We start from the raw sequence: 13221 nt of genomic DNA on the forward strand, positions 1-13221 counted from the left end.
GTCAAAAGCAACTTTGCTTGTGTTTGGTCGCTTGCTGCGACTGCCATCACCGGTTTGCCTTCTCTGCGTCGAATGTCTGTTGTTCTTCTTCTGGGGTCTGGACATTCCGCCTTCAGCATTCAACCCCGTTCACCGGGGAACTTGCTCCTGTCTGTTTGCAAAAGGAAGAGTCACTGCTTGAGCAAGGGAAGCGGACAAAGATGGCGTCGGCAGAGGTCGAATCGCCGTCGCGCCACCGGATGGAGATAGATGATCGATCACCCAGCAGACCTTCTCCATCACCCCCGTGTCGCAGCCGGTCATTATCTCGAGACTCCCGGGGCTCACGAGACATGTCGCCACCGCGCCGTCGATCGCCCAGCGAACGCCCTCAATCACCTGGTCGTGATCGTTCTTATTCTCGTGGCCCGCCGGACTCACGAGACATTTCACCCCCTCGTCGCGATCGATCTTTGTCTCGAGACCCACGAGACTTGCGAGACGTGTCACCGGCACGCCGTGGTGGGTCACGGAGCCCATCTCCCCCAAGAAGACAGTCGCCTCCCCCACGGCCGCGCCGCGATGCCGACCGATACCGACCGGCCAAGAAGGAGCGCACGCCGCCCCCGGAACCCCCAGCCAAGACAGAGGAGGAGAAGCTAGCCGATGCGAGGGCCGAGTATCAGAAGCTCCTCAATTTGCGCAGCCAGGGCGTGTACCTTCCACCTCAGAAGCTGCGCGCTCTCCAGGCCGCCATTACCGACAAGAGCAGCAAGGAGTACCAGCGCATGGCCTGGGAGGCTTTGAAGAAGTCCATCAATGGCCTCGTCAACAAGGTCAACACGGCCAACATCAAGTTCGTTGTGCCCGAGCTCTTTGGCGAGAACCTCATCCGCGGTCGCGGTCTGTTCTGCCAGAGCCTGCTCAAGGCGCAGCATGCGAGTTTGCCCTTCACCCCGATCTACGCTTGCTTGGCCGCCATCTGCAATACAAAGCTGCCCCAGGTGGGCGAGCTACTGGTCAAGCGGTTGATAATGCGTTTCCGGAAGGCCTTCAAGAGGAACGACAAGGCTGTGTGTCTCTCGTCGACCATGTTCATTGCTCATCTGGTCAACAACCAAGTGGTGCACGAGATGTTGGCGGCCCAGATACTGCTTCTACTGCTGCGGAAGCCGACCGACGATAGCGTCGAGATTGCTGTTGGGCTCATGCGAGAGGTCGGTTTGTTTCTAGAGGAGATGTCCCCGACAATTGCCCATGCCGTCTTTGAACAGTTCCGGAACATCCTACATGAGGCCGACATCGACCGCCGCACACAGTACATGATCGAGGTCTTGTTCCAGGTGCGCAAGGACAAGTACAAGGACAACCCGGTCATCAAGGAGGAGCTGGACTTGGTGGAGGAGGAGGATCAGATCACGCACCGGATTGGGCTGGACGACGATATCAACACCCAAGACGGTCTGAACGTCTTCAAGTTTGATCCCGATTGGGAGACCAATGAGAACGAGTACAAGAGGTTGAAGGCGGAAATTTTGGGAGAGGAGAGCGGCGACGACGAGGACGACGAGGATGAAGACGAGAGCGAGTCCGAGGAAGAGGATGAGGAGCAGAAGGCAATCGAGATCAAGGATCAGAGCAATGCGGACCTCGTCAACCTCAGACGGACGATATACCTCAGCATCCAGTCGAGCGCGGACCCCGAAGAAGCCGCCCACAAGTTGATGAAGCTTCGCCTTCCCGCCGGCCAGGAGCCAGAGCTGGTGTCTATGATCGTCGAGTCATGCGCGCAGGAGAAGGTGTACCTCAAGTTCATGGGCCTGCTAGGAGAGCGCTTCGCGCGGCTGAACCGGATGTGGATGGATCTGTTTGAGGAGTCGTTCGCCAAGTACTACTCGACGATCCACCGTTACGAGACCAACAAGCTCCGGAACATTGCCCGGTTCTTTGGCCATCTACTTGCCTCGGACGCCATAGGATGGCATGTCTTCTCGATCATCCACCTAACCCAAGAGGATACGACTGCGGCGAGCCGCATCTTCATCAAGATCCTGTTTGAAGACCTACAAGAAAACCTGGGCACCGCCAAGCTCAAGGCCCGGATGAGCGACGAGACGCTACAACCCAGCCTGCAGGGCATATTCCCGCACGACAACCCGCGCGACACCCGCTTCGCCATCAACTATTTCACGTCCATCAAGATGGGATTCCTCACGGACGAGATGCGGACATTCTTGGCCAACATGCCGAAACCTGCCCTGCCCGGCCCGGCTGCAGACTCAGACTCGGAGTCCGCCTCAAGCTACTCCTCCTATACCCGCTCATCCTACTCGTCACGATCGCGGTCTCGCTCGCTGACACCGCGAAGAGCCCTGGACCGGGGGCGCTCTGTCTCCCGCACCCCGCCTCGCAAGACGAGAGATCGGTCATACAGCCGCAGCCGCAGCCGCAGCCGCTCCCGCAGTTACACGCGCTCTGTCTCGCGAGGGCGGTCCCTCTCCCGCTCTCGCTCGCGCAGCTACACACCGTCTCGCTCTCCCGTCCCGCGCAGAGCCCGCAGCGACACCCGCAGTCCAACTCGCAGCCGCAGTCCCAGTCGCAGCAGAAGCTACTACTCCCGCTCGCCAACGCGCTCCCGTTCCCCGCCGCCGCGCCGCGCTAGGCCGCGCACGCGCACGCGCAGCAGGTCTTGGTCTTCCCACTCGCGCTCACGCACGCGGACGCGTACGCGCTCGCCGATTCGGGACGCCCGGCCAGGCCCTTCTTATGGGAAGGGGACGAGGGATAGTAGGAGTAGAACTAGGAGTAGGTCGCCTGTGGGGAATGGGAAGCGGAGAAGATACTATAGCAGCTCGAGGTCGAGGTCGCCGCCAGTGCCTCGTGCTAAGCGAGGGAGGGTGGATAGGTAGTAGCTGCGGTAGGCATATGGATTTGTTGTGGGTCCGAAGAATGATAATACCTACCCTTCTTCGTCATTTGGAAGTGGCTGGCTCCTTTGGCGTCCTGTACAGGTTTATGTATATGTGTTCTGGGATGATGGCTTGCTACCTTGATGGTGATGGAACGGGAAGGTGACTAAATTGTAGTGCTATTGGCATTGTTATCGACCTTCAAAGTACGATCGATATAAGAATGGGGATTTTGTTCTACCTTCACGTCTTCTTCATGGGTCCACTGGAACACTTGCGCATCCTTGTTCGAGGCTGACGGCCCGGCTGCTGCAGACTAAGCCATATGTAATGATCTGCAACACGAGACGGTGCAGGGTATTCAAGGTCTTGGGGCCACGACCTTCAAACGTCGGAGATCGCTGCATCTGGCCCTTCTCGGAGAATATTGTTGGTAGAGTTTCGAATCTGATTTGTGATTGCTGTTGTTTCGAAACATTGATGATGGGGTTCACTGAGAAGAGGTTGCAACCCCGAGCGGCTTATACGAACGGCAGAGGGACGGGTAGGTACAATACTACCTCCTCCTCGAGAATTCTGCGACCCGATGTTTACAACTTGCACACCGCCAGACCTCTAACGTCCACCGTTGCCCGGGGATTGCGGCTAAAGCCACCTTCCGGCCGGCCGCACACCACCTACCAGTCGAGTTCTTCATGCGCCAGAGGGCGATCAGGAGTTCCTAGGGCCAACCATGACTTTACCCTTCTAGGCCATATCCCATCGGCTCAGAGGCACGAAACGGCAAGCAGCCAATGCCGACGGCGTGCCGACGGCGAGAGGCTGCGGTGAGAGATGTGATGAGGGAGGGCGACATCCGCCGTCACGGTAAGGGGCCATATGATACCACCCAGCGCCATATTACCTGTGGTGGTATTCTCTCCCCCCCACCCTCTCCACCCTTTCCCCTACGTCAGACAACAAGAGAATGTCCTGCCTCCAAACTCCGCCGGCCGTAGGGACGATAGTATCATCACCACTGCCACCATCGCCACCATCGCCGCCATGAAGAACCTCCTCCTCCTCCGCGTCCTCCTCTCCGTCAGCCTAGCGCTCACCGCCACCACTAACGCATCACCACCGCCGCCGCCATTATCCGCGCAACCCCAGAACCAGAGACCACAACCAGAGGAAGGAGAAGACGAACCCCAACCCTGCCCCAACCTCCACATCTTCGGCGCCCGCGAGACGACCAGCCCGCCCGGGTTCGGCTCCTCGTCGACCCTCGTCGACCTCGTCGGGCGCGCCTTCCCCGGCGCCGGGACTACTACCACTGCCGAGGCTATCGTCTACCCGGCGGCGGGCGGGCCCGACTACAGCGCGAGCGTGACGGTCGGCATCGCGGCGGTGGTCAAGCAGACGGCCGCGTTCGCGGCGCGGTGTCCTCGGACCGTGATTATCATGCACGGGTATTCACAGGTGAGTTGGTTGTTCTGCCCCCCCCCCCCCCCCCCCCCCTTCCTTGACGAGACGTACCAAGTGGGGAAAGAAAGGGGGGGCCGGGATGGTGAGATTAGGGAGATGTTAACTTGGGCGGTGGGGGGTTGGGTTTGTAGGGAGCGCAGATCATGGACGACGCCTTTTGCGGTGGGCCGGATGTTCCGAGTCTGAACTCGTCGGTGCCGCTGGTCAGCCGGCAGGTGGCGGGCAACGTGGCGGCGATTATACTCATGGGCAGCCCGAGGTATGTTGCTGGGCGGAAGGGTAACGTCGGGAATGCCACGGCTGGCGGGGTAAGTTTTGTTTAAACCAACCCCCCTTTTTTTCTCTTCCCTCCCTTCCCCCAGCACCTCCCAACTTCTTATGATCATCATCATCATCATCATCATCATCATCATCGCTACTACGGAGGTGATCATGGTTGCTAACCAAGGCACCTCACCTACCTGCCCCCCGGTGCGCAGTTCGCCGCTCGGCCGAAAGACTTCCGTTGTCCTGCGTTCGAGGACAGGATCCAAACGTACTGCGACTCTCCGGATCCGTTTTGCTCCAACGGAACGGACCCGGACACACACCAGGGGTATGGGCGGGTATACGGGCACCAAGCGCTGGCGTTTATCGTTAGTAAGCTCATTCTCTAATACACGCGGCCGGGGAGGATGCCGGAGGTTGTCATTGCTTTCTTGTAACGGCCCATTCAAGCCGCAAGGGAGGACTCCTTGTTTTCCGAGGCTGGGCTATACTGCGGTGTAGCATGGACAAGGTAATGAGTTTTCCTAGCCTCTTCGTTGCAGGGACGCTGCTGGGATGGAGACGAGTCATTCTTGTCATGGCTTTGGTTGATAATGGTGGGCTGGAGGACGCGACAAGCATGTACTGTACATACCATACGGTAGTGACGTGTTTCACCCTTCATCTCGTCATCACCTGCTGCGTGCGTGGTGTGCAGGCTGTCAGAACCGCGGTTCGTCTAAGCATCCGCTTAGCATGTGCTCTCTGGCCCGCGAACCTGGATATCCATGTCTTCGGATACGAGGCGACGGGATTACGAAGGGACATGTTCCGACAACATGATACGACGTCCTCGTCGTTGCATCACCGGCTACGTGTCAAACGGAAAACAACACAAAGGTGGAACCATGCTACCGGCGAGCAATATAGGACCCCGTTCTTCCCAAGGCTGCAGCTGAAGGGTAGGGCTGGAGGGCTGACGAGGGGGGCGCCAGTGGGGGACCGTCTTGGCGGAGCTGAATGCATGATGCGGACGACGCGGAAGCCCGCGACAAGACACAAATAAATGAGGTGGGCCCGGATCAACTGCCGCTCTCCATTGTACATAGTGGCTCTTTGGTCCAGGATGCCGGGAAGTGCCCTGCTTTTGCGCGTACAAGAACGGCCGTGGAGAAACAAGACCATCACAAAGTGATGGGCTTGACCGATTGGTTGCTTTTGCCCGTGGATATTCTGGAAGCCGTCCACCCGCACACCCCGTCCAGTAAGCTTGGCGTTTGGCGGGGCACTGAAATTCATCTGAAACAGCCACTAAGAGCTAGCTAGACAGTTGCTATACTAGTGTACGTAAAAGCGGTCTGGCTGATGGGTCAGGCTCGGGGTGAAGGCTCTCTTGTTCCGCACGACAGATGGGACCGGAAAGCTGCGAGCTGCGAACTTGACAGAACAGGCCACCGAGTGTGCAACAACGACATGCAGTCATTGGAGCTTCCCAGAGTCATGCTGACGACGACTCTCTGGGCGAATCACCGCTGGGAACCGGAATCCTTGGCAGCGCCTTGCTCGGCCATGACCCCTGTTGATTGATGGCCGTGTCCGTGGCCGGAGCTTCCACGCCATCTCCGGGTCTGGGGTCTGTCCATTCAGCGGCCGGATGTCTGTCCTGACGTCTCTCCGGCTTCTGCATGCCGATGGAAGCGGGGCAAGTGACAGGTCGGGCACTGGCCCGTGGCATCGCGCCGTGCTCTCCGAGGCTCCGGAGATCGGCTGAGGCCCACGAGAATGCACCTAATGTCATCAGCTTGCGTACCTAACACTACAGCAGGATGCAGCCCGCTTGTCGAGTGGCTGCCTGACCGGACTGCCGTAGCGAATCGGCATTCTCTTCCTCCCCGCTACTGCCCTTTGCCCAAGAGTTGCAAAGAGCCTCGATGCCGTCGCACGTGCTGAGCGGAGAGCTGCATCACCAGATGCGATTCAAGGGATCGACAACTCCCAAGTTCGTGCCAAGCCGTGCCAGCTCGCTCGGGACTGCCTCGCCATTGGTGCCGTCTCTGGTTAAGCATTCGAAAACCCCGAGACAGCCTGATGATCGACAGCCTCAGCTGCTGGTTTTCTCCAAAGAACGTTTCGGCGTATGCTGCCTCGGTCGGATGGCGTAATTGTATGCCTTAGCACTGAAAACGTCAGTGGAGGACCTACATATGTAGCATGTACAGGTCATTACGCGGGTTTTGTCTGATGGCATCACACCGAGTTTTTCTCTAACGTATCCGAACCCCGATTTACCCCCCCTGGTAGTCTATGTAGGTATGTTAATTCCGGTCAAAGCCGCAACCAGTTGCTCGAGGACCCTCCACGCTAGACCACACTCGCTTGCGGTTGTTCTGAGTAATAGACCCGTTTCCCAGCCACTGGCACGGTCGATCTCTCACCTCGCTCCGAGAACCGAATACAAAACAAGCCGACGTGCGTGGCTGTGGGATGACGCCGTCCAAGGTGCATGCGCCGTGCCTCCGCCGCACATATCGTGTTAAATGGGTATTCCCAGAACACAACTGTGTAACGGTGGGCCGTCATGCCCTATCGGGTATGTCGACTCTGACCAAGACGCAACGACTTGAACAACCTGGAAGGTGTTAGATAGCATCGGTGATTGCCCTGGCTTGGCGTGCTTTTCCCCACGGGGGGCACAGGCCCATGGACTATATCAAGCGGCCAAGGAATCCCTTATTATTGTGAGAGTGCTCCCCGCCGCCGTTGACGTTGCAATCTAGCCGTCCGTCCCGTCACCAAGTATCGTTTAAATTTTGTGCTTGACAAACCGGATCCGGGGCTGGACAGCTTGGAAGGCTTTAAAGCTGCTGTGCGACGACCCGAGACTTTGAGACGGGAAAATACTGCTCAATTAAATCCAGCGGCCATCGGGCGGGCACGGCTGCCTTCGTTGCAGCAGACGTGTTGCAGCGGAGCTGCAGCGGTCATGGTGCTTCGCTTGGCGTTGGATTGCGTGGGTTTGTTTGTGGGATCTCCTGTTCCCTGCAGTGCCGCCCGCCGCTGCGATTGGGATTCAGGATCGCCCTGAGTAAAAAGGGGTGCCCTGCGAAGCTGTGACCGAGCATCTTCCGAATCCGAACGGCACAGGCACTACTGCCACTGCCGCTCATCCACTGAAGAAGTCCCGTTGGATGTGAATTACCACGTACACAACTAGATTACCGGGGTCTGCAAGACCGCAATGCCGCCTGGAGCCTGCCGACGCCGGATAGAGCTGGCAGGATCATTACAACATTCCAGAAGCCCGACAGAGTAAGACTGTTCCGGGCCCAGCCGTAAAGACTGGGGAATGCAAACGGGGCTCGGTGACATCGAGGCAGCAAGGGAGGGGAGATGGACATTGGGGGACGGTTCAGGCTGCGGCGTTGATCCAAATTAAATCATGCTGCTTCCGAGCCTGTTGTTTTGACGTGGTGTGGTAGTGTAGACCGTACGCAGCAAAATGCATGCAAGAAACGCGGTCGGCAGGCCGAAAACATCGAGTCGCCTTCGTCCCCTGGGCAAGGCGAGATTCTGGCCGCAGCAAAGGGCCCTGCTAGCGCGCTTTGGGTCAATGCCCGCCCGTCCCATTGTGCGTCAGCCAATCATGGCGCCCTCTCCTGGCCGGTCCGTCAACACAGCAGCTCCTTGAAAACGAGGGAAGGGCCTCCCAATGAAGCTGGAGGCATGCCAGCCCAAGCCGCGCAGGCGCCGATGATGATTGCAGCCATGATACCCGACTTCCTTAAGGTATCTACAGCCGGCGAGGCACGAAGATGGCCCAGGAATGTAAAACCGGTCGAAGTGCTCCGCAGAGGCGGGACCAATTTGGAGCACTTATTTGCGAATTACTGCGTAGTAGAGCCGAGGCGAAATGGCCTTCTCCCCTGAGTCCCCCATCGGGGGGGGGGGGGCCATGGCATCGTTTATTATCGTTGGCGGAGGGGGGTTGCAGAGTGCGGTACTGTACAGTGCGGTACTGTACAGTGCGGTACTGTACTGTGTCAATGGAACCTGGCTGAGGCAAGAGACAGCATGTACCTGACCTTGACTTTTCCTGGGCTGCTCCCCGGAGCCAGCGATCGATGCGTTTCAGTGGAGTCCCAGCAAGTGGAGTGCACCTGCAGTGGTGTGTCTGGACTGGCTGCATGGGATGTCTTGGAATTTGCCCGTAAGCCGACGAACGCCAGGAGCTACCTTACTCCATTCGTTCCAGGGGCTTGTTTTCTGGCAGCGCACCGCCGTTGCTTGTTCTCTCAACGCCTGGGCTTTCCACCGGGGACAGCGCCAACCCGCAAAACTTCCCTTGGATCCATCTCGCTCAGTCCTGTCGTTTGGCATCTTTCCCTTTACTTCACCACCATCATTCTTTCTTTTCTTTTCTGTTCCCTCTCTCTTCCCGCCTAACGTGGCCCCCCCCCGATTTCGAAAATCTGCCTCTCAGGCTGCGACCGAGGGGCCGTTCCTCCCAAAACTCTCCGAGCAGCCTCGCCCTGCCCTCGCTCTTCTTGAGCCTCGCCTCCTTTGGGACGCCCCTTGTTTTCGATTCTCAACCGCCCTTACCGCCATCTGGGGCATTCCCACTTGCCTTGTAGCGATTCCTCCGCTCGTGCTGCCTTGCTTTCCTATCTGCTCGCCTAGTCTGCTTTCGCGTTCTACAATTCGCTTCTAAGCCTCCAATCGCAAGAGAGCCAACTGGCCTGCTTCGGGCATCTTTCCAAAAGCCCTGTCACACTCGCTGCCCGCCTCAGCCCCCCTCACGGCACCAACTTCCGGGCCATTTCGATGTTCTGGCTCCAATAGCCGCCGAATTTGCAGGTGTCGGTTGTGGGCGCTGCGTACCTCTTCGACGACGGGCTGCGAAGCAGTAACACGTCTACACGGGAGACAGGAGCGAGCTTCGTTTTGGAGACGAAACACCGAACCCTCGAGCCCTCAAGCCGCCTACCATCCTCTTTCTCCCTGGCCGCAGGCGTCCTTCGATTCTATCCTGAGACCATTGAAAGTCTTCATCTCACAAAAGTCCCCTTGAAAAGGCTCGTCCCGTGTTCTGTATCCTCGCTCTGAAATCGGCAGGTATGTTACCTCAACATGGTGTTCTGGAACAGGCCCGAGAGCCTCTTCCCAACCAACGATTCCTCCCCCCCCACCTCCTTCACAGAATCATATTTCACTTGCGGCCCAAATTTCGCTTTTTAAAGTACCCTGCTAACCGGTGTTTTGGGTCAGAAACTGCCCCGATCCCGAACTCTTCACTCCTGCATTTGGGTGCTACCGCACGGCCCCAACTCGGGAAGCACACCAACAAAGTCATATAATTTAGTACCGTTGCTGCAGGCCATTTCCTTTCCGATATGGCGGCTCTCGTGCAAGGTTACCCTCAGCAGTCCGGAACAGCCACGATGCTCCAGACACGACCATCATCTGCCTCTGGCATGCTCCAGACGGTCCCGGTCCAGTCGAGTGCGCCGTATACTTCGGGCACTTCGCAGAGGAACAGCATCCATGGGTTGCCTGCTGCAGTCACTGCTCCTGTGGTGTACCGTGGCGGCTCGGCCCCTGTCCAACCGTATGCTTTCACGAGCACCCCGAGTCTTAATCCGACGACGCAATGGCAGCAAACCCGAGCACATCGAACATCTTCTTCGCCCGCGGTGCCCACAGCCCAGACCTTGGACAACCTACAACCAAATGTAGCACGCTCCCGGTACTCGGCCAGCGTGTCCATGACAAATCTGCCCAGCACTGCCGCTGCTGGTCCGCAGATGGGTTCTGGTCCTCGAGATGATTTTGCACTTCCTAGCAGTCGGGGAGCTACAACAGCTCCTCGGCCTTCACAAGCAAATGGTGCATCGTTGCAACCAGGGCCTGCCCAAGCGGCGCCTGTTCGTGTACCTCCAGAGAGGTATCGGCGCTCCGCTTTGCGATCTTCAGATTCACAAGGGGGAAGTTCTGCTCCACCCACGACATCCAATGGGAACGCAGGCAACACCCGAAATGGAACAGATCAGAAAGTTACCCGTCAGCTACGGCCCTCACAGCCTTCGCTGTCAAATAGGCCCAACAGCTTTGTTGGCGCGTTGTCTGGATCGGCGGTCGATGATATGGGGCTTCCCCGCAGTCAATCCCACGACGAGATCAAGAGGGCTCGCAGGCGCAGCATGCCCGCATTGGATTCTGCCGGTTTTCTGACCCCGCCCCAACTTAAGCAGCCGGAAGAATCGATTCGCCCGAAGAGCGCCGATAAAGACAACAGACCTGCCAAAACTGGGAATTATCTGACTGTCGACAAGGCCGGTAACGACGGTCGAACTGGAAGCTCAGACAGCCGCTCTTCTGGTCGTAGCTCCCGGTCGTCCTCTGTAAGTCCCCTAAATTGCAGCCTCTTCGCTGCACCTCTTTTCCGGGATTGTCCAATCACAGGGGAGGCCTTGCCTGCTGTGCACCGCTAATACCGAGTGTCTCCCACCAATAGTCCGTCAACCGCAACGCCAGCTCCTCTGACCCCACTGGTAACCCCACCCTGCCGACTTCTCCTCCTGACCAAGCCGGTTCCAGCCAAGATTATCCCCGGCTGGTTAATATCCCACCACGCAGTTCGTCGTCCGATGCCGCGAGTGCCAAGCGAACCGTAAACCCGTCTCCCCTTTCAAAGCCAGTGACCATGGATACGGAAGGTGAGAACGGGCCGGCCGAAGCCGGTGATTCGGCCACCCGGGAGCCCGAGAAGCCATCTACGCCTCGCTTCGAGAGCCCCGCTCTCAAGCAGCTGTCGGCGATTAATGAGAAGGGGGGCAGAGCAAGGAACAAAACATCACGTCTCCGGCGCGCCTTTTCGTTTGGTAGCGCGGCCGAGTTCCGGAAAGCCGTACACGAGAGCAACGCGGCGGAAAATTCGCCGGCCAAGCTTCATAAGGAACGGAACCCCGAAGACGCCTACGATGCCGAACAAGCTCGCATCGCGCAGCAGCAAGAGGAGGCTGGCATCGGCAGCAACATCTATGCCGGCGGCAGGCTCTTTTCAGGCTCGACGGATAACCTCTCCATCTCGTCCACGGCGTCGTCGGCTTCGATTATGATTCGTAAGATGGGCCGTGGTATGAAGAAGGGTACTCGATCCCTCGTTGGACTGTTCCGGCCCAAGTCGGTAGTTGGCGCAACGGTGACGGAGGGGACGCAGCCCGAGAGCACTCAGGCTGCTGTATCCATGATCACTGCAGAAGCTGAACGAGAGCGGGTCAATGTGAACCCTGATCCTCGCGCACAAGGCGGTGGAACTGGGTTCCCCCGGTTGGAGAGGAACTCGATCGACGCAGCGAAAGTCCCCAGCTGTGACTCGGAGCGTCTTGGGAGTTCAGGAACCGACAGCACCGCCGCGAGGAAGAGTATTGTTGGGGGCGAGAAGGAGCGGGCCGAGGTGTTGGCTGCCGTTCGTAAGGGAATCCTGAAGAGTAAGTCCACGCCGTCCTATGGCCGTGACCTCCGGGTCTGACTAACTGGTTTTGAATTTTAGATCGCAGTGGTTCTTCGAGCCCGTCGCCGCGGCCTTCGGACAACAAGGGTGCCGCTCTCGAGTTGCCGAGCGTTCCCCACGTTACGGATTCCCCCAGCTCAAGCGCGCCTAGCACCCCGAACGAGGAGTCGCAAGGACATAGGCGGGCCGGGACTGTGACGATTGGCAGCGAGGATTACTTCGTCTCCGCTCTCCGACTCCGCCATGACAGCGCCCCCAGCACTCCCCAAGGAAGCATGAAGCGCAACGCCACATTCAGCCCCCGGATTGTCTTCTTTGAGACATGGCCGAGTCAAGAGTATGACCGTCGAGGTGATATTGCTACGTGCAACCGCCTGACACCGATGCTGGCGCAGCAAATCAAGGAGGAGCTGAACAGCTTTAAGATGGTAAGTAGTAGACACGGGTTGAGTGGCCACGGTGGTTGCCCTATGGAAGCTAACTGTGTAAATAGGAGATGGAAGTTCATGAGAACTCAAAGATTTATACGCACTTCTTTTGACGATCAGAGTCACAGTCCGAAACTGCATCTCTCGGCTCCTTTCTTTTTCCATACAGGGTCAGCGAGAACCCCATCGTGTATTTGATCGGGATTCACATCTCCGAGGCGTTTTAGGGTCAGCATAGTAAGGTGTCGCGGCGTTTTTCACATCGATCTTGACAGCTTTTTGCGGCTAGAATCTTGCACACCACAGCACCCCCGATTTTAATTACGCACAGCAGAAACCGAGTTGGTCTTGTCTCTTTCCTTTAGCGCCAGCCAAAACGTCATTTGGTCGACTGCTGTCATAGGACGCCATACCGGGTGGGAATGACGAATGTCGGAGGAGATGATGGTGGGATATGTGGGGATGAGACGGCGAAGAGCCGACGCCAGAGGGCGATAGAGCTTGGTGGACGGGTCCCGGCTACAGGGCTTTGGTACGGAGAACAGCATGGAGCATAACTCGGAAGGGTTCTTCTCTCCTACAGCGAGCGGCGGTCAAATGGTCCAACGAGACCCGCAACCATTTGATCAGACAATCGGCATCGAGAACGCAGCAGCTATGAGCGTGTCTCGCAGGACAATGTTAT

General features: G+C 57.9%; 3 protein-coding genes across 3 annotated transcripts; all 3 read left to right on the plus strand.

The window, feature by feature from the left end:
* Nucleotides 1-200: 200 nt before the first annotated feature.
* On the plus strand, nucleotides 201-2641 carry CWC22 (pre-mRNA-splicing factor cwc22; the record flags this gene model as incomplete). Its single annotated transcript, XM_071066258.1, has 3 exons — nucleotides 201-226; nucleotides 530-2269; nucleotides 2350-2641. 3 exons carry the CDS (start codon nucleotides 201-203, stop codon nucleotides 2639-2641), a joined length of 2058 nt encoding a protein of 685 aa, XP_070922359.1.
* Nucleotides 2642-3932: 1291 nt separating this feature from the next.
* On the plus strand, nucleotides 3933-5008 carry MFIFM68171_10840 (Acetylxylan esterase; the record flags this gene model as incomplete). The annotated part of the gene is made up of 3 exons (XM_071066259.1): nucleotides 3933-4346; nucleotides 4484-4660; nucleotides 4832-5008. 3 exons carry the CDS (start codon nucleotides 3933-3935, stop codon nucleotides 5006-5008), a joined length of 768 nt encoding a protein of 255 aa, XP_070922360.1.
* A 4980-nt stretch (nucleotides 5009-9988) lies between these two features.
* On the plus strand, nucleotides 9989-12649 carry BNI4 (bud neck involved protein; the record flags this gene model as incomplete). The annotated part of the gene is made up of 4 exons (XM_071066260.1): nucleotides 9989-10996; nucleotides 11110-12085; nucleotides 12148-12536; nucleotides 12602-12649. The coding sequence occupies 4 exons, from the start codon at nucleotides 9989-9991 to the stop codon at nucleotides 12647-12649; spliced, it is 2421 nt and encodes an 806-aa protein (XP_070922361.1).
* Between the last annotated feature and the right edge of the window lie 572 nt (nucleotides 12650-13221).

Source organism: Madurella fahalii (genome assembly GCF_045866475.1).
Source record: "Madurella fahalii IFM 68171 DNA, scaffold_6, whole genome shotgun sequence".
In the NCBI taxonomy this organism is placed as follows: Eukaryota; Fungi; Ascomycota; class Sordariomycetes; order Sordariales; genus Madurella; species Madurella fahalii.